This window comes from Cryptomeria japonica, chromosome 1 (assembly GCF_030272615.1).
Source record: "Cryptomeria japonica chromosome 1, Sugi_1.0, whole genome shotgun sequence".
Classification (NCBI taxonomy): domain Eukaryota; kingdom Viridiplantae; phylum Streptophyta; class Pinopsida; order Cupressales; family Cupressaceae; genus Cryptomeria; species Cryptomeria japonica.
In genome coordinates this window covers 78,417,758-78,442,444 of record NC_081405.1, presented here as the reverse complement: position 1 = coordinate 78,442,444, position 24,687 = coordinate 78,417,758, and the positions used below count along the sequence as shown (strand labels likewise).

Here is a 24,687-nt window from a genome sequence, read left to right as displayed (position 1 = left end):
GTAGATTCATCCTCTCCTTGTCTGAATTTGTATGTTGCTTGGAGTGAAATATTTTCATTTACATTTCTTTGCAACTTTGGGTTTCATTGGACTTTACGAAGTTTGAAATTCGCTCTTCGAACTTATTGAGTACTAGTTGGTTTCAATGTTTATATTGGTTCCAATCAGCCTTAGGGTGGTCTCGTTTCTTGATATTTGAAATATTTTAGAATCGAAAAATTCTTTATTCCTTGGTTTAATTATCCTTGCATCTAATTTCCTCAATTGTCTATTGCCTTGGTTTTTTGCAAATCTCTTAATTAAGTGTTGTAGTGTTTCTGAGAGTTGGTATGAGGTTGCCAAGTGTTTGTATATAATCAGCTTTGATTTGTTCTCGGAGTATGTTGAATGTTCACTCTGCATCATGGTTCTTGCCTTCGTTGGTGATAGTTAGCTTGTGCCAAGTGGCACATTTCTTCTCATTTTTCATTTTGGTTTAGATGACAAGTCTCCTTTAAGTTGGATTTTGATATTTCTTGCATTTGGGAAAATATGTTGTGGAGTTTGGTTTTGTTTCCTTGGTGGACAAAGCAAAGTTGTTAATCAAATTTTAGTGTTTGCAAGTTCTAGGCATCAAAGAGGAGATTTAAATTATTTTGGATTGTGCTATCCCGCTACCTGCTTACCTGCATATTACCTGATGCAGAGCAAGAACTTCTCCTAAACACACTTGACTGATTTGACACCTTTCACACAATGGTTCATTTCAAACAATGGCTAAATGCATCCTAGTTCAACTTGGAAACATTGATACAGTGGCCTAATAGGCATTCAACAATGAAAACAACATGTAAAGTGGGGATCTTAGGTTGTTCAAGCCCAACACAACACATCTCACAGGTTTCCCATCCAACCATGATCAAATAATGCATTGCTTTTTTCAAACCCTCAAGCAGTTAGGGTATTGAACTTTGTCAACAATGTTAGAGACCACATTGTTCTCCATAACTTGTACCAGACCAAAAGATAATGAACCAAGACTTAGGAATCCTTTATGGGATGTCAAAACAGAGAGTCTTATAAAAAATTAGGATTTTTTACCGTACCAAATGGGAGATATGTATTTTTTAGTGTTGCTGGAAACTCTAGTTTTAGAACAGACCTGCTCTCACAAAAAATGGCATAACTCATGCAAATATTAATGAAATTGCACCAAACCAAAATAATATCAAAGTAGACTCATGTATTAATGTAATGTCCCTATTTTTGGAGAAGAACTCATTAATTAATTTAATTAGTTAAGTTGTCCAAATAATTATTATTTTTCATGGATAGCTTAATTAATTATTTTAATTAATAATATTTAATTATTTATAAAGTTATCAAATAAATTAAAAATTAAAAGATGACTTTATATTTAATTAATTTAATAAAGTGACTAATTAAATATTATTTCATAAAGTCACTTCTAGAAGTTTCTGGATGTTGGGGTGAAAAGTATTAAAGGAGATCAAGATGAAGCCTCAAGGCAGCTTGGATTTTTATTTTGATTTTGATTTTGATTGGATCTAGTAGAACCGAGAGGTGTCTGCAGACTTTGGTCTTTGGGAACGAAAACTCCCATAGATAGCATAACTGAGGGAGTGAAAGACCTTCCGAAGGGTTGCAGTTGAGAGTGGGAGACAAATCAGTCTTCCATATAGAGCTTATTGAGTTACTACATGATCATGGTGGTTGGGCTTCATGAAGTTTTCAGACTTATCCTTGAGGTGCCTTAAACCCATTGATTCCTATTGGAGAAGAAACCGATTTTTTATTGAAGTTCACTTGGGAGCATGCTGATCAGAATTTCAGACTTGAGACCAAATTGTATTTTCTGCTCCTAAGCCACGATATGGTCATACCACATCATTCGGGCCACAAATCATTCACAAGAAGGCAGCAACAACATTAGTGAAGGAAGGCGACTTCATTAAGGTCTTTTTGAAAGCAGAAATTAGGGGGTAGCTGCCTATTATGGATCTAAGACAAAATCGACCCCATTCCTGCAAACCCTCAATTTGCCTTTATTCCCTTGTTTGAGCATCAAAGTTTACATTTAAGGACAAATCTGGTTTGAGGAGCTTAAGGCGATTCCTTTGGAATATTTTGAGTAAAGTAATAAGGAGAATATTGCACCAGATCTGAAGACAGGACGAAGTTGACTACCAGACCCCACGAAATTGCTCACAGCTGCCCATATTTGCTTCAAATCTCCTCAAGAAGGGTGGCGCCATACTTGGAGGTTGAAGGCGATCATTTTGGAGAGGAAATTGAAGTCAAGCAGCTGACCATCAATTATTATCAGACCATATTGCTGCAGCAAAGGTGATTCTGGAATAGGTTCGATTTGACAGTTTGGGGCCTTCAACGTTTGTGACATTGCTTGCTTCTTCAGTCAACAAGGAAAGCGATTTGTAATCAGGTTCATTGCCAACGTTTCATGCACCTATTTTATATAGTTGTAATGCTGATAGCTGAAGTGAGTCCTCAGAAATTTTGAGTCATAAGTAGATTGAGTTTTGGGTCTTTATATTGTCATTGTAAGAATCCTTTGAACATCATTTTGAAATAAGAAGGAAGGAATAATATTGCATCTTGAAACTTGATATTCTCAGGTTACATGACAATTGTTTGGTATAATGCCAGTGAGCTGAAAGTACATGTTTGTGGGTCTAATTTGACATAGAATACTCTAAATCTGTTGTATATGTTGGCCATATGATGGAATTGATTATGTGTTGCATTGATATTTTGTCATTGATGTCAACACTAGCTGTTATGGTTGTTTATCGGCTTCCGGTAGAAGGATTGGATTGGGAAGATAATCAGTTGATTGTCACTGGTATGATTTGGTTGATGGAATAAGTTTGTATGGATGGTTCATATGCTTCTGAAGTATGTTTTAGTTAGTTTGTATTGACTTGATGATCGGATGCTATCTTATGTTCTAGTAAGCTTGCTTTATTGGTTCGGTAAGGGTTTCACCGACAGAGCTTTATGGAAGATCTTTGATGTAATACATAAGTGGTGTTGGTGCAGCTTCTAGAAGGGATTCAGGATGCTGATGGTGATTGTGTTTGTGCCTTGTCTGATTGGTGTCATTGCTTTGGCATGTATGGATCTAATTTAGGTCCGGTGCTATCTAGGTTATGGACCGGTTTGCATGAAACGTGTTGGTGGATCCTCCAATGCGCTTCCACGATGTTTTATTGATTGGATGATATTTGTTTGGCCTCAGGCCGACATGTGTTATGATTTTATTTTAGGATTATGCAATGGATCTATTGAATTATCATTTGTATGGCCAACCTAATTGGTTAGGTCATGGGTTGGTATAAATATATGTAAGATCTCATTGTAGATTAGATATGGATGGATATATGGCATGGAGCGAATAGTGTAATAATCATTTGTGCAGAGGATTTGGTCGATGATAGGTGATCGAGTTGGGTTTATGTAAGAGGTTTTAGACCTCCGGTACTGAGCTTAACCGAAACTGTAATTTGGCATGTTTGATGCTATCACCGATAGTTCTTCTCTCCGGATTGTTGTTCAAATATTCTGAGGTGGTTAACCTCTTTTGTAGTCAGTGAGACTCCATTGTGACGAGTAGTGCGCTCTAGGCAGTGTGCCTTCTTGCATGTGCAGGCCCCTTATTGTAATATTTATTCATCTGATCAGTGGCTAGATATTGTGGGTCTCCAATCCCACCATGGTTTTTCTTCCTTGAGGTTTTTCATGTATAAATCTATGGTGTTAAGGTGTTCATCTTTGTGGTTGCACTGTTGCTTATTGTTATATTTTTTTATGTTTACCAGTTGTTGAGTTGTATTAATAAGGTTAAATTTCTCCATTCCAGTAGAACACTGATTCACCCCCCCCCTCCCCACCTCTCAGTGTTCTTGGATTCCAACAATATATGCACTCTTGGATATCATTCCTTCATTTTCAGTCATTAGTAATTGTCTACTTATGAGAAATATGTGCTGGTTCACCCCCATATCAATCTGAAAACTTCTGAGACAGCAAACAGCATAACACGCAAATTTCCTAAAACCGCATAACACGCAGTTCAGACAGTCCAATATTCCTTGTCTTCAGTAAATTCAGTACAGGGGATATTTCAATTAAACTTTTCCCATTGGTTTCAGACCCGTACTATACCATACATGGCCGTACCATGTGTTTCTTTTGGACTGTTACAGAAAAAAAACCAGTCATTTAGCGCAGTCCATGGTAAAAATGCAATATCTCACTCAGAAATTGATGAAAATGAATGAAACCAAATTCAAATGGAAGATAAATCAATCCTATAACATATCCAATCAAGTGCATATCATTAAATGTGAAATACAGTCTGCACAAAACCAAAGAACAACCTGTAATATGAGAAAAATCAGAATTTGGAATGCCCTAATCACCATTTTCTCCTATACTTGCTCCAACCCCCAAATCAGAGTTGGAAGGGTAAATTTATACATTTACCATCAATTCCAACTATTCTTAACCACCTTTTGATTAGTTTTTTAACAAAACACTATTTTGACAAAGTTGCTTGACAACTTTTTGAGCAACATTGACAATTTTTTCATTTTTGACATCTAATCACCCAAATCTTTTGATAATGGTCCTAAATGACCCACAATGGTCTTATATGACCTTATTGACTCAATAAAACGAAAATAAACCAAAATTTGACAAATGATAATAATTGATTCAAAGGGTGCATTTAGGATGCCCTTGCGTAATCCTTGAGAAAATTTCTTGTGCAACATAGGGATAAATTGCCTAGGATTGAATTTGTGCCTCGTGTTGTCCTCCTACTACTCTCTTAGCCTATAATGACCCCTTTAGGTGTAAGTCAGCTGTGGCTCAGTGACTGGTAAATTTTGAAGCATTTTTTGGACATCAGCATTTTGGTGCATTTTAATTCTTCATCAAGTTGGCCAATTTAATGAGCCATTAATTAATTGGGCGATAAAATTAAAAGTTGCTAAAGTTAAATTTAACTATTTAACTTTGGAGGTTAATTAATGCTAGGACTAATGTCTAAGGGGAAAAATTAAAAGTACCCTTTCATTGTGGAGACACAAGGGGATAATAATATTTTATTATAAAATTCTTTTATCCCACATTAATGGTGCATTGGGATTTGTGCCCAAAAAGAGTTATAAATGAGAGCTTTTAATGCTGAAGAGATCATCTTGGAAGTTGTGCATTCTTGGAATTTGTGTTTCTGGATTCAGTTCTGGAAATCCATGGCATTTGGGGACAAAATCCCTTAGGTGTGACATTTCTTATGTGTGTGAAAGACCAGGTGTGAGAAATTTTTTAAAAATCAAATTGGTTTTGGAAGAATGGAAGGGCATAGATATTGTTGATGGACTGTGAAAATCTATGTAGGAAGATATCGAAGTTCATGACAAGTATTTCTATCCAGTTCCAGCGCGGTTTTGGTTGCACATTATCCATATTTTATTAGCAAGTAGACAGCCTTGCCAGGGTTAGACGCAGAGTGGAATCACAACTTCTTGTGCTGGTCATACGCTCTCCATAGCGCTAGATACAATGGTCAGTGTGTGGTTACAACAGGGAGCTGCAAAGGAGGTTGTGGACTGCTTATAAGCAAAATGTAGAACTGATACAATTAAGTTGCCGCTCCTTCAGATTGAAACACGATAAGCCTGTGACCATCGCCCATCTTGTGTTACGTGGTGGGAGTAGCAGCTGCAATCAGTGGCGTAAACACTACAGGTGGAGTGGAAGTTGGTAGGTTTAGTGAGTAGCTAGGATGTGTTGGTGCAGAGAGCTGCCAGATTGAAACTACAACGAATGGGCAGGTTCAAAAACTTCAAACTTCAGACCTTCCTCATCAATATAAGACTGATTCATAGTTTGTTGTTTAAGAAATTATTTGAACTAAAAGATGAAAGAAATCTCTAAACTTAGCTCTGAGATTGTTATATAATTATTTGAGCTGAATGTTGAAAGAAATATCTGAACTAACTCTGAGATTGTTATATTGGGAATGTCTTTTCATTATGGTCAAATGTTCTGGAAATTAGTTGAATGCAAAGCTCAATATGCAAGTGTGTGTTAAGTGAACGATAGATTTCAAAGAAATAATAAACGTAAATGCACCAAATATCAACAATTCAGATCTCTATATTCAGAAGTAAACATCAGTTCATTGGTTGAATGTATATCAACTGTTTGTCAAAATTCCTCATAGACTGTTTGAAGGAATTATAGCAAAAGGGGGGGACCATTTTAGTGGTATTAGAGCCAAAAATTCTGACAGCCTTTTGGGTAGATTGGGTTTGTTACTGTTATTCATCTACAGATCAGAATTTCAGTTGGATACTTAAGCAACTAAATGGAAGCTTTGTGGGAACAGCTGGAAACAATAAAACAACATCAAAATTTTAATGTTTGAAAAATTGGACAAATGGAACAAAGAACAAGAGGCTATCGAAGTTCTTCAGGAGGAACTTAAGTTTGTAGGTAGAAAATTCAAACTCTTACCTCAGGCTAAAACATCTCTCCTCAACATTTTGGAGGAAGCTCAAAGTTGCCTCTGCAAGGTTAGTGAGTCACCTTTACAAATGATGGCTTCAGCTATGTCCCCAATGGTGCATTCATTGGTCAATCCAGATTTGATGAGACATTAAGATGAGGAGATAAGACTAGCAGTTGTCACTTGCATAAGTGAAATTATGAGGATTATGGCTCCTAAAGTTCCCTATAATGATTCTGAAGGAGGTTCTACAGCTGATTGTGTAGAGTTTACATGGGTTGCATGATGTTAGAGCTCCTGTGTTTGGAAAAAGGGCTAAAATTTTAGGAATTGTGGCAAGGACTAGATCATTTGTCCTTATGCTGGACCTTCAATGTGATAAGTTGATTTTTCAAATGTTTCATTGTTTCATTGTTTCATTGTTGTAATCAGGAAGCGCCACTCAGACAAGGTGAAGACAGACATGTGTGACATCTTGTCCATGATCCTTGATGAAAAAGATGATGTTTGTAAGCAAGTGCGGTCTGATTTGTTAGACATTTGGAGAAGAGAGTTGCATGTTTCAGCTGTAGCTTATGAGTTCTCAAGAAGTTTGATTGAGCTGAAAATTGAGAAGTTTAGGGAACAACTTACTACTGAAGAATTGAACTCATTGGGTTTACAGGTTTCACCTCTTCTGGTGAGAAACAATCTAGATGTAGATAAGGAAGTTATAGCTATGATTACACCTATTACCTTGCCTGTGGCAAGTAAAAAGGATAATAACATTCATCTAGATAAGGAAGAAATTATTGTGTCATTCACTACAGGTGAAGGAAAATCAAAACTCTTAATTGGTGATGTGCAGATTTTCATTGATAAAATAGGAGAAGGGGAAAAATTCTTCGATGAATTCATTTATGTTCACAATATTGCTCCAGTAGAACTCCATGAAGAGAGCATGCCATCTTCTAGTAGGACAGCTAGGCTGGATGTTGAGTGGATGGTGAAAAATGAACCCCTTTGTACAGAGACTTCTAATTCTGGCATTAAGGACATTTCTACAGGAGGAATTAGTACTAAGCTGATTCAGGAGCATAACTTGAGCATTCAGGACTATGTAGAAGAAGGATTTCAGTCATAGCCAAATATTTCTACATGTGAAGCAGAAGTTGTTCATACACCTTGTAGCCCACACAATTTGTGGAATCAGTTGAAGGTGACTGAGGATGGGGTTGTGTCAGCCTTATGCCATCATGATGAGATGCATAAGTTGGTTGAGAATTACCTTTGGATGATTCAGTTAGAGAGAAGACAAAAGGGAATGGAAGCAGAGTCTTCTCTTGATAGCTTGCAGATGATTAGAGAAGGTATGAGAACAATGAGGACAAACTATCTACATCTTCTTTTAGATCATGGTCACCTTCTCAACCTAGTTGAGATCTATTCAAATGCTTTGAGAAGGAAGGAGGAAGAAATTGATGACCTGTTCTTACAATTAAGCATGGCCCACTCTTCCTTACACAAAGTGGAGAAAACCATTGCTGATCCATCGGTGATCCATGAGTATGATGCAATAACTTTGGAGATCAAACAGATCATTGAGGGGATTGATGAAATCTACAAGTATGAGATGACACATAATGACTTAAGCACTCACCCGATTAATCTCAATTTACAGTTTGGGGAGGAGCATGTTGGTTATAGTTTTCCAGCACCTTCCTCATGGGTTTTTCCTCCTATTACTCTGATTGACAGCTTCTCTACGATGTTGATTAGAATTATATCAGGTTGCACTTTGAGGGAAGCGGCTATGGATATGGATAGGAGAGATTGGGATTGTCACTTTGGAGTTAGTGAATGTAGGAATGGTGAGTTCTTACCTTCCTTGGGCGGTAGAGACACTTTGCACTCTATCATGCATATGGTTTACTGGCTACATGGTGCCGTTCTGATCTATGCCAGCAGTTTGATAGGGGTTGGTGTATGTTTTTATGCACCTATGATGGGCACCATTCATACCTACAGTAGACCACTTTGGGTAGATTGGATTATTGATGATTTAGACACATCGGATTTAGTTACTGGTTTGAGCAACAATGTAGAATTGGGTATTCATGATGCAATTATTCTTCCTACATTGATTTGTGAGTCATCTTTTGTTGTTGCTAGCACAGAGTGGTATTCACATGACCACTTTGACACTCCTTTGATGCAGGCAGGAGTGTTTCATTTCGACTGCATAGTGAGGTGTGCTTATCAGTTTACCTTTAGCCCACATACTCAGGATTTGACTATGTCATTGATGGCAAGGAAAGGTGAACTGAGTTTGGGTCATTCGGATCCACACTGGTATGCCATATTTTTGATAACAGGTGATGAGTTTGAGCTTGGCAAGTCTCTCACCTAGTTCTTTCCAGTTAGTTGCCTATAGAAGCAGGTGTCTGAGATTTGGTTTGATTTGACTATAGAGGGTGACAGAGTAGTGCAACGACAACATGGTGGATTTATTCCCTGTGTAGGGGAGTCACAGTGTGGTTATATTATTGTTGCTACCCCCTATTTCAGAATATGTAGGAGGTCATTACAGATGTTGCAGGTGGAGTGGAGGGAAATCCTGACTAGGATTTGGTTTCTTATCGAGTTGTTGATGCAGTTTATAGTTTTAGACCTGCATACTTGCAGTTTTGAGCACTCACTGATGTCTGTGCTGACAGTTGTAGGGGATCTTTGGGGCATGGTATTGCTATCCTTCACTTCCGTATGGGAGGGGTTGAATCGTTGTCGTCATTTCATTCTTCTTTAGGATGGTTTTTGGAGAAGAGTTTGGAATGGTTTCTTTTGGAGGATAAGCAGGGTGTTTTTCTAGTTGCCTAGGATCGTGATTTACAATGAGTTTGTTTTTTGCTTTCTCAGGAAATTCTATTTTGGTCCTAATAATATTTTTCCTATGGGGATTCAAGGGTTGAGTGTGCAGTTTGCGTATGATGATTTATCAATCATGGTTAGAGTGGTACAGTATCAACATGGGGGGTTCGCTCAGAGTTTGATTCAGGACCTTGCAAACACTGTGATTAGCAGCTCAATAGATGAGTGGATCATCACAATCCTTGTTGACATTCCATATTTCACTCCCATGGTTTCTCAGAGTGGTTCCTTCATAGAGCCGTATTCCAGAGAGATGTTTCAATTTATGCGTTCCTGATTACTTCCTTTGGTGGAGATTCGTGGGATGAGATTGGTACAGGAGATCAACAGGTTAGAGCTCAAAGTAGATGGTGCTATGTATCTACTGGATTGATTTGGGACCCTGAGATTATACTCAGTTTCAGCATGATTCGAGCTAGTAACCGTGGGGGTACAATGAGATTGCTTGAGGACAAGCAATTTCAAGGGGGGCGAACTGTAATGTCCCTATTTTAGCCTGACATCAGATGATGTGTTGTTAGCCCGTTTTGCCTTGGTCCCGAGGGCTAATTAGGACTTTATAGGGATCAGTGAACGATTTGGCCTAGGCGATTTTAGTTTTAGGCCAATCGGTGGTGTTTTGATAGGGTTTCCAGATACTTACTATTTATAGTAAGTCAGCTGTGGCTCAGTGACTAGTAAATTTTGAAGCATTTTTTGGACGTTAGCATTTTGGTGCATTTAATTCTTCATCAGGTTGGCTAATTTAATGAGCCATTAATTAATTGGGTGATTAAATTAAAAGTTTCTAAAGTTAAATTTAAATATTTAACTTTATTGCTTAATTAATGCTGGGCTTAATGTCTACGGAGAAAAATTAAAAGTACCCTTTCATTGTGGAGGCATAAGGGGATAATAATATTTTATTATAACATTCTTATATCCTACATTGATGGTGTTTTGGGATTTTTACCCAAAAAGAGTTATAAATGAGAGCTTTTAATGCTGAAGAGATCATCTTGGAAATTGTGTATTCTTGGAATTTGTGTTTCTGGATTCAGTTCTGGAAATCCATGGCATTTGGGTACAAAATTCCTCAAGTGTGACATTTCTTACGCCTGTGAAAGACCAGATCTGAGGAATTTTTTAAAAAACAAATTGGTTTTGGAAGAATGGAAGGGCATAGATATTGCTGATTGACTGTGAAAATCTAGGTAGGAAGATATCGGAGTTCATGAGAGGTATTTCTTTTCAGTTCCAGTGTGGTTTTGGTTGTGCATTATCCATATTTTATTAGCAAGTAGCAGCCTTGCTAGGGTTAGACGCAGAGTGGAATCACAGCTTCTTGTGCTGGTTGTACACTCTCCATAGTGCTAGATACAGTGGTCAGTGTGTGGTTACAGCAGGGAGCTGCAAAGGAGGTTGTGGACTGCTTATAAGCAAAACTCAGAACCAATACAATTAAGCTGCTGCTCCTTCAGACTGAAATACGATAAGCCTGTGACCATTGCCCATCTTGTGTTACGTGGTGGGAGTAGCAGCTGCAATCAGTGGCGTAAACATTACAGGTGGAGTGGAAGTTGGTCGGTTTAGTGAGTAGCTGGGACGTGTTGGTGTAGAGAGCTGCCAGATTGAAACTACAAAGAATGTGCAGGTTCAAAAACTTCAAACTTCAGGCCTTCCTCATCAATATAAGACTGATTCATAGTTTGTTGTTTAAGAAATTATTTGAGCTGAAAGATGAAAGAAATCTCTAAACTTAGCTCTGAGATTGTTATTTAATTATTTGAGCTAAATGTTGAAAGAAATCTCTGAACTAACTCTGACATTGTTATATTGGGAAAGTCTTTTCATTATGGTCAAATGTTCTGGAAATTAGTTGAATGCAAAGCTCAATATGCAAGTGTGTGTTAAGGGAATGATAGATTTCAAGGAAACAATAAACTTAAATGCACCAAATATCAACAATTCAGACCTCTATATTTAGAAGTAAACATCAGTTCATTGGTTGAATGTATGTCAACTATTTGTCAAAATTCCTCATAGACTGTTTGAAGGAATTATAGCAAAAGGGGCGGACATTTCATTTTCAAAAAGGGAATGTAAAAGAAAATTTTAAAGGAGAATTTCATATCTTTTAGCAAAATTCATTTTTTCTATTGTGAAGTTTGGACACATTGTCCCAGGCTTCCAGTTGAGATCCTACGATGTAAAACCTAAGGGAAAATTAGTTTTAGAGATGGATTTCTTCGTAGACAGTATAGAGCAGATTCATTCAGAGTTCAACAGTGTGCAGAAATTGGTGTTTTAAAAATTACAATTGAAGATATCAATTTTCCAAAGTACAGGGGTATTTCAAATCAAATGTTTTACCAAGTTGATTCCAGTTAAGGTTGTGAAGGAAACAAATAGGTGTGTGTTGACGTGTATTTTGTACACAATCAAACACAGAATAAAATACCCAAGGGTACCTTATCCTCTCTTGAATAAAGCCTCTGATTGCTGAAGATGTCGCGAAGAAGGATCAATCAGGATGACTCCAAGGTTCTGTAATGTAGGATCTCTACGTGTGGATAAGCACCAGTGGTCGTTGTGAATGCTGTTTCATCAAGGGGCCTTACGTTTCCGTTCAGGAACAGATTTCCCTAAAACTAACAAGTTCTCAAAAAGATCAAAAGGTAGGGTTTGCAAGAGATGAATCCTAATCTAATCCTAAGAATGACTCAATGTAGGCTAGACTTGGTAAGATCCGACCAATTTCAGTATTGCCAAGGAATTACAACTCTACTGAGATTGATGCGATCTTCTAAGGTGATTATTGATTTTCAAATCATCAAGAATCATAGACACTACCATGAAGGTACATATCAATAGTTCAATGATGATTGAAGGTTTAAGTAATCCAAATATCTCCAGTTGACCACACAAGGCGTCCTTACAATCAGTAAGAAGCTACTGGTTTAGAATATGAATCTCACCAAAGATCAAGCTCAACACTTAGTCCTTCAAATTTAAACACTGCTTCGACTGAGAATGATTCAAGAAAGTAAACAACCATGAAGATAACCACGAGAATTGCAATAAAACACCACAACTTCAATATTTTATTGATCTCAAAGTCAACATAGACAACAATTGCTGGAAATTCTTTCTTCAATGCTCAATCTTGCTACAAAATAATTTTTCTTCTCTCCAAAAGCTCTAATTCTAATTCTAATATCTCATTTCTATCTATGTCAAAATGAAAATGAGTGAGGGTATATATAGCATCCTCAATTACAATGAACGGCCCAGATCAAAAGAAGATCAACGGCTGAGATTTTGACACCTAAACCCTAATTAGGATTTTATTACAAAAAGTTCCCCCTTTTATTGAACAATATTAAATGCATAGCCAAATATTTAATTGGCACAAAAATCTAGGAAACATAGACCAATGATAATTAAGGTGCCACATCATCTATAACAACCTCTCTTCTAGAACCTTGTTCCCTTTCCAATGCTCCTTCTTAGCGTATGCAGTGAATCTGGACACAATTCCTTCAATCTCAGCAATAGGAATCTCTGGAAGATTCCTCATTCGTTCCTCCAAGTGGATGACCTGATCAAAAGCCTTGAGAAGAGCTATGTCCCATCCAGGCTCGAGTTCTTTGATTTTCTCAATCAAGAGCATAGTGGCGAACATTTGATCACTTTGCTCATCTGTGATAACATTCTCATCTTTGCAAAAGATGACCTTGACCTTCTCCTCCAACTCTTGAAGATTCACATCTGTCTCATCTTCAATTATCCTACCAAGAATAGAACATAACACCTCAAACACTTTGTCCTGAATTGGATGGATGACCTCCTCAACTTGATTGCATTTCGTACTAATATCTTTTAAAAGAACTTCCTTCATCTGAAGTAGAGTTGACCACTGGAGTAAATTATGAGCTCCTCCATCCATTATCTTTTCTTGTGCTAAGATCTTCCTTGGTGTTTGCCTGATTACTTGCAGAACAGGAATGATAACATCTCTAGTGTGGGCAAAGGCGGCTACTGTTATCATTAGGTTATGAATGATCTCAAGGACCTGGATAGCTCGATGGGTGGTCTGTATCATTCTTGTTGCGAACTCAACGGCAACGGTATGGGATTTGTCAATCCAAGAGCTCATAAGCTGAACCAAGCTCTTAACTCTTTCTGCCTCACCAACTGATTCAAGGGGAAGTGCTTGCACAGGAGATACTGCTGTATCCTGACGTCCCAAAGGCTGATTGAGATGGCTAAAGTAGCCTCTCCAAGCACCGACCTCTCGCTCAAGCTTTCTATTCTTTTCCATCTCTTCTCTAAGCTTGTCTTTAAGTGCCTCAAATGAATCAGTTGCCTCATCCAGTGTCTGCTCAGCTGTGAGTGGACCAAGTTCAAATGTTTCTACATCATACTCATCTGCCAGGATCTCACCTTCATATTTGTCCACTGCTGGTGTAGCTATCTGCAACTTCCTGGATCCTGTCTCATCTCTGATCATCTTGGACATTTTGGTAGCCTTCCTTCTTTCTGTCACTTCCTGAGAATTTCCAACAAGGCTTTCTAAATCAATTACATTATCTTCGTCTTCGATCACAATCACCCTTGTTAGCCTCTCCTTTAACCAGTCTGGAATGGCGGACCTTGTCTCTCTAACTTGTATTTCTTTAGGCACTGATCCCTCTTCTCGGAGAGGAGATGTCACTTCATCATCATTCTTGTTTTCATGTAGCTCATTGACTTGGGGAGATTGACTTGATGAACGTTGAGGTGCTTGCCTTTCTTCATGTTTATCATTCTGAACCATTGATTCCATAGATTCCTCAACTTCAAGTACCCTCCTCTCTTGTCCTTGACTTGTCCTTTTTTCATGTTGGGAAGATGTGCTAGATGAGTGACCTCGATGGGCCTCTTGCTTCTTCTTGGAGGGTTCCCTTTTCTCAGGTCTTTCTTTCCTCTTCGCACTCCTAGGATGAGGATTACCTTCACTTATGCATCTAGGGTGGGGATTGTCTTCATTTGTGCTCCTAGGATGAGGATTGCCTTCGCTTGTGCTTGCTCGTCCTTCCCCTGGCTTTTCCTCCAAAGTAAAAGTCATCGATATGTTCTGTTCTCTCAACTTTTGATGTTGTATATCCACCCATCTGCAAGTACAAGACAAAATTGGAGCCATCAAAGTCCTCAAGTCTGTAATCTCAGGCTCGTTCCAATCTATCTTCACTGTTTTGTCCTCTCGGTCATAAGATGATTGGAGATGCCTGCCACTGTCCTGGGCTTGATTGGCCACTCTGTAAACTTTGCATTTCCTGATGAGATCTAAAGGTAATGTGGAATGCATCTTTCTTTTCACCTCTAAATCACTTGAGAGATTCATCAAAAAGTCTTCTATCTGAAATTCGTGTTTGTACTTTCTACCAACTGTTTCTTCTATATATCCATAAGGATCAAAATTCTCTCTCAAGGCAAAGAATGAAAATGAATATAAGGCCAACTCTTTCTCTGCATCATCCATGGCTAGAGCATTAGGACATACCTCAACTGAATTCCCTAGTATGATAGGCACAGGAATTCCATTTCCATGCCTGTGTCTGAATGCCTTTGCGTAAGCCGCCAAGTGCCTAGTCACCTCCAGTAACACTATTCTGTCTGTCGGATATCTTGGCAACATATATGGTGGTGAAGGACACCCATGAACTCTAATATATGTAAACTTCTGGAATTGGATAAACCAAGCACCATACCTCTTTACAAGTTCCTGTGCATCTTGAGATATCCGATTGTGAATCCCACCTTGCAATGTCCTAGTGATGTTCATCGTGAAGGTATCATTAACTAACTTGTAGTTACTTCCAGGTGGATGATGCAAATGAACATAAGATTCACAAACTCTGACTTCCCCCGGTCCTCTTCCGATCACTCCTCTGTGAGGTAGTCCTGCATATTCAAAACTCCTGATCAAGGCATATATGATGTATGAGCTCATGTGGAATGACTTGGTAGCCTTCAGTCTTCTCAACTGCATGTCCAAGCAATGGCTAATAATTCTAGCCCAATGAATTGTTCCTTTCCCTTGAACTATCACTTGGATGAAGTAGAACATCCACTTCTCAAAATAGAAGGCTTGAGGAGCCCCTGTAACTCGATTGAGTATGGTTATCAAATCTCTGTATTCCTCCTGGAAGTCGATCCTATGTGGTGTGTTTGGAATCTTGCTCAGGCGAGGACGACTTTTGAGTAACCAATTCTTATTGATGATGCTTAAGCAGGTGTCTGGATCATCTTCGTACATGGATCTAGCTCCTTCCAAGCTTTTGTAAATCATATCTTTATGTTCTGGTAAATGGAGAGCTTCACTGATAGCCTCCTCTGAAAGGTACGCCAAAGTGTTTCCTTCCTTGGACACAATTGATCTTGATTGTGGGTCATAATGGCGGGCACACTCGATCATCAGCTCAGGACACTGGACTGCTGGAGGGAAGCCGGCCGCCTTGATAATGCCACTTTCAATTATTCTCCTTGCGACAGGTGATGGCTTTCCAATGTAAGGGACCTCTCGAAACTTCTTCACACTGAAGTTTCCCAAGCTGGTATCTCCAATGTTGCTCCATTTTGACACGATCTTGGTCTCCAATTCTTCATTCCTTTGATCTTCCTTCATGAGAGCTGGACGACTAGTGGATGCTCCTGCCTTTGGGGTCGCCATCTTGATACCTACACAACATTTCATAATGAGCAATATACTTTGCAACGTAGAAATATAGACTGGATTTAAGTTTTAAATTTAGGAAACTTCATGATAAATCTTTGAATTATCATTTCCTAAATATGACTACGCAATTTTGAAATTCAAAATTTCAACATTTGAACAAGGGAGATCTCGCCATACCTCTTCTTGAGAACTAACTCTAAAAAATGATGCAAAATTAGGAAATTCGCTAGGCAAAATGAAGATCGAAGTCTTCTAGCAAAATGCGCCTCCTTTATCAACTTCACCACCTTTTAGTCTTCAACGCCTTGAGGAAAATTCGCTCCAACTCTAGCCTCCAACAAAGTTCGCACTCCTTCTTAGATCAAACTTCGCACTCCTATTGCTTCTCCAAATCGCATTTGGATAAATGATTGAATGATGGATTAAAATGCTTCAAAATACCTCTCTTATATAGGCGCTCACTATTGGAATTTCCCATAGGCCGACTTGGAAAATAGGCCAAAATAAATAAAAATTAAATAAGAGAAGAGGCCGACTTTGCAAAAGACAATAAAATAATATCCCCAAGCGCTCCATTTTTAAATTTAATTTAATAATAATTAATTTTAAATGCCTTTGTAATTAAAATTTTTGATTTTTTAAAAGGCTTAAATTAATTATTAAATGCCCATGCGCTCTTATTAAATGCCAATTTAATTAAAATATTTCAAGTTTTTTAGCGAATTTGGCATTTTAATGCAATTTGAAGGATATTGGCGCCTAAGTATGGGAAGAATAAGGGATATCAACAACATCACTCTGGTCCCTTGGAGAGGGACAGGAGCGCCCATGCATTTTTGGCCTTGTATTTCTTGCTTTTCACGTTCAAAGTCTCTTCCTGGATGTCCAAAATGGCATTTTTATTGGGGACCTTGAGTTTAATTCATTCCTTCTTTGGAAGGAGTTTGCATTAAAACATTTTCGCCCTGGTCCCTTGGTGAGGGACAGGAGCGATCCCACCTTTTGCCCATGGACTTTGTCTTTTCCAATCGCCAATTCATGCTGCAGGGCAATCAATGATCTTCTTTGTTCGTTCTATGCGTGTTCATCTTGCTTTCTTAAGACAAAATGAGTTCCTCTTAAGATTTTCGCCCTGGTCCTCCAGTGAAGGACAGGAGCGATTTTTGCATTTGTGCTTAAGATAGTTGATTTTTGGGGTTGATTCCTTGTTCATCGTCCTTTGAACGACATTCTTGACTTTGCACAACCTTGCTTTGGCATGGTCTTGGAAGACAATGGTTGATTCTATAGAAATCGCCTTGGTCCTTGAGTGAAGGACAAGAGCGCCTTTTAGTTCTTGGTACAAACCCTTGATCGTATCATCTTTAAATCACTTTCTAAACGTAGAATATCACTCCCTATTCCATCTTGAGTGTTGGAAACGAAAGTAGCATTCCAAAATGTTAGGTTTTTAGGCAAATTTGAAGATTTCGCTCTGGTCCCTTGGTGAGGGACAGGAGCACCCTAGCCATTTTTCCTTGAATTTCGTGGTCTTTGCAACTTCATTCTTCCTTGAAGCACTTTAAATATCATTGCCATCTCGTGCCTTGGCCTGGATTCGTCCCAATTTGGGAAGGAAGACTTGATAATGTGTTTTTCGCCCTGGTCCCTTGGTGAGGGACAGGAGCGCCTTGGCCATTATGAGCTCACTTGTGTTTTGCTAACTTTCAAAATTATCTTCAATGGATCGATTATGCCTTCCTTCCTTCATCTCAAACTTGAAACTCGCTTTACCTTTGCAAAAAATTTGTCTTGTGAGAAAATCGCTCTGGTCCCTTGGAGAGGGATAGGAGCTTCCTTTGAAAAATCGCTCTGGTCCCTTGGAGAGGGACAGGAGCGCCTATTGCAACTTGGGTCGATTTTCTCCTTTGTAGGCCACTCAAGTTATATTCAACAAATAAAACATACCTCTCTTGAGTTCCTCAAATCGCGAAATCACTTAAATCTTGCGAGGATAATGCAAATTTGGAGTTCAAGCCCTGGTCCTTCAGTGAGGGACAGGAGCGCCTTTTGTCCTCAAGGCCAAATCTTTACAATTTTCATCGCTAACGACTAAGTCTAGATACTCCATTATGCTCATTTCATCCTTCATTGCGTCCTTGATGCTTCAGTTCGATCAACCAAGACCAAAAATGATCTAAATAAGCCATTTCGCCTTGGTCCTTCAGTGAAGGACAGGAGCGATTTTGCCTTAAACCTTAAAAACTTGTCATTTTTGAGTCTTCAAAATCTTCAAAATCTTCAATTCACGTCTGATCATATCCCCTGGCGACCCTGCACAAAACAATTAAAACAAGTCAATAACCAAGAGGCACCAAATATCATTTTTGCCTTGGTCCCTGGGAGAGGGACAGGAGCGATTTACCTCTATAAGCCAAAATATCCAAAATTTGGGTCTTCAGTCACTTCACAAGGCATAATTAGGTCATTTCCAAGGCCAGGAATCGGTTATCAAGCCATCAAAAATTTGGTCAAAAATTACCCACACAAAAAAAATGCACAATTCCATTATTAAAATGCTAACACTTACACAAAATTTGAATTTGCCCTCAAAATCCTGACTGGACCTAAGACAACCCTTACTTCAGTAATCAATCTTCAAGAGGATGCGTAATAACCTTCAAAATTTGACTCGACTCGGCTTGAAAATATCCAATAGAAACCCCTAAGGCTTAACCCTAGTCCAGACAATTCATTCACTCACTCAAAACCCTAAGAGCAGAGAGAAGAACAGGCAAAACAGAAGCAAAAAGAGGGGGTCCCCATTTGGATGGGGCGATGTGTGAAATGGTCACAACAGTGTGCAAGTGAATTTTTTGGCCTGGATTTAATTGGGCTGCCATTTTTCAAGTTTAACTATATAGAGTTGTAGCTTCTTTTATCTAAGTTAGGGGTTGCATAGTTGATTTAGGGGCGCAAATGGAGAAAAGGGCACATTTTTATTCAGCCACCATTCACATTGGAATTATATGAAGCTCATAGCTTGTCTGAAGATTTTGTGAGAATACTGTGACAAGTTTTTGGAGGTCATTTGTGTTGAGCTGTGATTTCCTAGAAGTTGATATACATGTTATATCCATTCTAACATTATTGGTCAGGTTTGTAATAAAGCATGAGGTATTGCTTGAGGTTGCAAGGTATTTAGGAAGGTTTTTTGGATCAACATCTAATACCATAAGGCAAAAGTTTTTATCATCTATTTGAGTTGGAACATTTGTGTGATCCTTGAAAGGCATCTAATTGGAGAGAATAAAACCTAGGCTACCCTTATTGACTCATTTGTGAGCCATAGTAGCAAGAGAGAATACAAAAAACATGTTGAAAAACGTCAAGGAGTCTTTTCAATGATTTAGCCACCATATGCAATTCAATGTACCATCCAAATTGCTGGTTGCACACTTGACGAGATGGATTTTAAGCCTTTGTATTGTATATAATTTGAGGTTAGGAACTATCACTCTATTTTGTATTAAATTTAGTAGTCATCAGATTAAAAATGAATGAAATGATAAATTTGATATTGTGGCAACTTTAGTATTTGTTGAGAAGCTGGTTATTTTTGAAATTGTAATGTTATAGGCATCCCAGTAAACCTTTGATGAAACAAACATTCAAGATAATACAAAGTATAGTGGAAACCTCACAAAACCTGGAAGTTGATATCTCATCAAGAACTTAATTAAACATAAGAAAATTTTAGATAGTCATTACATAGCCATGTATACCTTAAGAAAATTTCTTGTGCAGTGCGGGTAACATATGCATGGAATTCACTTAGTGTTATGATTTTGCTACTTTTCTCTAAGTGGCGGACCTTATGAAGAGGTTAAACTAGATGAATAATGTTATTGGGTTTGTGTTTTAAATTGAGACCTTATTTGATAAGGATTGTGAGGTTCTTGAGGGAGATCATGGTCATTAGTGTTTAGAGAGTGTTCGTCCAAATTGTGCCACTTGACACACTTTCGATTAGCTCAAACATTCAGTTTTTGTCTAAGCACATGTAAAATGAAACTAAATTTGATTTGCCATATGATTTTAGCCTAGGATTAGCCTTGAAACATCTATCCTTTCAATTTCATCTTCAAGATTTTTTAGACTTGAATTTTTGTTCTCTAGTCTATCATTTTTTGGTTTTAGCTTTTTTGTGTGGTATTAAAGAAATGGTGATGTGTGGCTATAGTTTGTATTGAAGAAGTCTTTGTTGCTCACATACGACTATGGTTTGTTGTCAAGAAAGGGAAGTGGATTTGAAGTCATTTATAACCATTTTTATTGAAGATTATGGATCCATTTTTCTATATAGGACTTTAATACCTTTTGTTGTCTTGGATTAAATGCAGACAAAGCATATAAATTCCAATACACTTAGATTTTGAGTTTGGTGTGTGAGAAATTTTGATGCTATCTTTTGCTTCAAAGGTAGGCGTAGCGAAGAAGTCCAGTCCACTTGTTAGTGTCTTTGGTTCTAGGTTTTAATTAAGGTTATCTAGTGAGACCATGGTGATTCTAGAGTGGATTTTAATTGTTGATTCCCATGTTTCTTTCTCTTGATGATTTTCAAGTGGTGTTCTCTTGTTGGTTTGTTTACTTTTTGAGATGTTTGGGTTTCCATGGTGTTTTTCATCAAGGGTGCTTAATTTTTTTGCCACATGAAAATGGTCTATGTGATGTCTACTTACCTAGGATGTCTCTCTTGTTTTTGTAGATAAAGCTAGTGCTATTCATTCTTCCTTGGAATAAAGGAGTGTTGGATAAACAAGAACTTTGTAGAGCAATTGTGTCACATGCATGGAAATTGAAGGAGTTGAACTATCCTAGAACTTAATATTGAAGTCATCACTGCTTCTAATCTCTTCTTTGCATGCCAATAGAGAGTATTAACGTAACCATGGAAAACAACTTTACAGTGAGCATTGTCATTCTCAACCATGAAGACTTGATGATAGACATGCATTAAAAAGAAAAACAAGAAGTAAATCTAATTGGATCTCAAATAGCTGGAGGAAACAACAAATGAAAATCATAATTATGATTAATTTAGAGGAGTGTTGAAGGAATCTGGAAAGCTAAATGTTCAGCCCTAACTGACCTGTTTCAGTAAAAACACACCTTTCCTTGTGAAATTTATTTGTGCTTGGCTTTCCAGAGCTTATTGTCATGTCAGCATACCGAGCTGTAGGTGCTCAGACTGCAAACAATCTATTTCTAATGCAGTGATGTCCATAAAGAGGTCAATCACGTCTTTTTTGGGATGGAGATCAGTTTCTGAAATCCTTCCAGATGGCGTCCAGAGGTTGGTTCTCTTGCATTCAAATCACTTGCTAGATTGCCAAAGTCATCCCTGAAGCTGGCTGGGATCATCTTGATATCACCGGTACCACGATTCTGGCATCTCAATATAGGGCCAAATGAAGACAAAAGAGTTTCCCCATACCCTCTTTAGTTTCCATGACTAGCCACTTTTGAGCTAATGCAAACCCTATGCCATAGGCATGAAATTGACTGCAAGAGCGAGTTTCAATTTTATGTGCCTATTAAAATGGAAAATTTCAACAACTAATAGAATGTTCCTTAGGCCTCAGATGTATGGTTTCTTAGTATGTATTTCGTTAGAAGATCTTTAATAGAGTGATGTGGCATCTGTAATTCTTAGTTGAATTGATAAGATGGGAATTTGGAAATATCAGAATAATCAAATTTCTTATTACAATTGTTGTTCATAAAAAGTTCATAATTCTTCAAGTAATCAATAAGTGATATGTTCCAACTTCCAATTGTGGAATCCAACATTAACTTTATTTTTTGTGACTTTTTCCTAGATTGTCCAAATTATTGACTTAGTTGTGTGCCTTTTTGTAATGATCCATATTTTTAATTACACTTATGCTGATAAACATTGCAGTTATGACCGATTGCAGCCAAATACATGGAGTGGAGCATACCATTGTTGGGGAAGAGAAAATCGAGAAGCTCCAATCCGGACAGCATGCCCTCCTGGCATTTCAAGTGAAGTTGTGAGCAACTTTGAGATCAAAGCATTTGATGGTTGTGCTAATCCGTATTTGGGCCTTGCAGCAATTATAGCTGCTGGAATAGATGGCTTGCAAAAACACCTTATTTTACCAGAACCTATTGGTATGGCTAATAGAACTATATGATATTAACACTCAATTTATTAATGCTCTCCATGTTGCCAAATTCATTTTTAAACTTTCAGTATTTTTTTTCTTGAAATATCTTGTTTCTATATGGCAACTTTTGTTCCACCTTCTTTATGAAGTCAATAGTCCTTGTGGCGACGATGCATTTTTTACCAAGCTTAAAGAAGACTACTATTCTGAGCTTTGAATAAATTTGTTGCCCAAGAGAATGAAATAATTGTTACAAGTTACCACTATTCATGTTTGCAATTTATCTGCCTCCTTGAATCTATTTTTTATATTAACACAATGTGCTTTTTTTGAGTGAATTCCCATCTAATTCTTTGACTGGAATAGCCCCTCCCTTACCGTAAGTGATTGCCTTTGCATTTATGTAAATTGGTCAGCTCGTTACACTCATTGTTGAATTGTTTTCTGTTCGCTTGAACTTGTTGGATCGTTTCTAAACTGCCATTTGTCTCAGGTTCCAATGCTTTGCATGGTCTTTTCTGTGTACCATATGGACACTGTTTCTCTGTTTGCATTCATAAAATTCTGAACGTTATTATGATATTTCTTTCCTATTTGTCCTCGTATGACTAAGTTTCTCTTCCTTTATTTGTATTGTACTGATTTCTGAGCATCAGAAGTTGTTATTTGGAAACAGCATCAAACCCAGGCGATCTGAAGGAAGGCACTGTGCACAGATTGCCCAAATCATTGGATGAGGCTGTTATGGCACTTAAAAAGAATGAAGTCCTGAAGAGGCTTCTTGGTGAGAAACTTGTAGGTGTAGTGATTGCAGTTCGCGAGGTTAGTAAAATTCTCTTCATAACTGTAAATTATGGCGTATCCATTTTCCACCAAATGCATAATTAGCTATGAATTATTATTACAGAACTGGATAATCAGATTTGTAGTAAGAATAAAGTTCCATTTTACTGTCATAAACTGATTTACAACAAACAACTCTTGCAATGACTTATGCAATAAAATGCCCAAATCTGAGAGCCAAAATGGTGCCAATAATTACTGCAGAACTGCAATGGCTTTCAAGAAAACTTCACCCAACTCAACATGCAATTAAATAATAGAAAATAACATTATTGGGATGGCATATAACTTCCATGAATCATATATTTGATATTTTTTATCTCAAACATAAATCTGTATGGCAATCTATCAATTTCAGCACACCCAATTTCACCAAAATACATAGAAGACTCAGCGAAACCCTGCCAAACTTACACCAGATTACTTTTATTCATGAATAAAGGAAAATAAAACAAATTAGCAGCAATACACGTGATCAAACCACAAATAAACTTCTGCAAGACACAATACTCAATAGAATACTACAAACTGCTCCACAAACATCTGCAAGCCAAAACTCTGAAAACTGCTGAAACTACTGAATCCTTAAGCACAATGATAATCTCTAATGAGATTATACTATGGTATTTCTTCAATCCCATCTTTAGAAAACTCTGAAAACTACTGAAACTACTGAATCCTTAAGCACAATGATAATCTCTAATGAGATTATACTATGGTATTCCTTAAATCCCGTCTTTAGAACACCTGGTAATCCTCTAACTCCCGTCCTTAAGTCACCTGGAAACTTTCAAACATCTCGTTCTACAATCCCCTTCTCCACTGATTTATCAGCCGCTAAAGAATTGCAAGTTGAAGCTCAAAATGAATAGCCAAATTTTGAATGCCCCCCAAATGCCCAAATTTCTTAATATATGAAATTCAAATATGGCGCCCAAATACCACTAATTAAAATGATGGAAACTTGTATCAAATGGAAATGATCATTTTTGGCAAGTTTCATTTCAAAACCACTAGTTGCCAAAATTGCCTAAGTTGTTAAATTTAATGATCAGAATAAATAGATAGAAAATTTCACACAAATACACAGAGTATACGCTGGGAAAACCTTCCTCTTGAAGGTGAAAAACCCAGCAAAGAAGTTCCTTATTATTTTATTTATGCACAAGATGTCTTTACAATGAATTTGATTCACCCCTTGAAGCTAGTATCAACTCAGTTCAACATACTATCTGAAGGAAGTAAATTCGATCTGCAATAAGAATAATCTACTTGCTGTCTATGATGTCACTGCTGTGTGTATCGGGGATCTGCGGAAGATAGAGATATCGTAACTCAGAGAAGACCACGATTTGTATGCTGAAGATGATAGATTATTTCCTAAGCAAAGAATACGATCTGCCTTATACAATCTGCTTTAATAAATCAACCCAACGCTGAAGGTGATGGAGTGAATGAATCATATATATCAAACACATCTTGCCAATCAACACAACTTGTATAATAAGTCGCCTCTTTATTAATCA

General features: G+C 37.7%; 1 protein-coding gene across 2 annotated transcripts in view; it reads left to right on the top strand.

Moving 5' to 3' along the window:
* LOC131041898 (uncharacterized) overlaps positions 1 to 24,687 on the top strand; it is a 198,144-nt gene that overhangs the window by 145,066 nt on the left and 28,391 nt on the right. For both annotated transcript variants that reach the window (XM_059208003.1, XM_059207974.1), the window contains exons 16-17: positions 22,090 to 22,322; positions 22,995 to 23,140. In XM_059208003.1, coding sequence (XP_059063986.1) covers positions 22,090 to 22,322; positions 22,995 to 23,140 — 379 coding nt within the window. The remainder of the gene's footprint in view (positions 1 to 22,089; positions 22,323 to 22,994; positions 23,141 to 24,687) is intronic.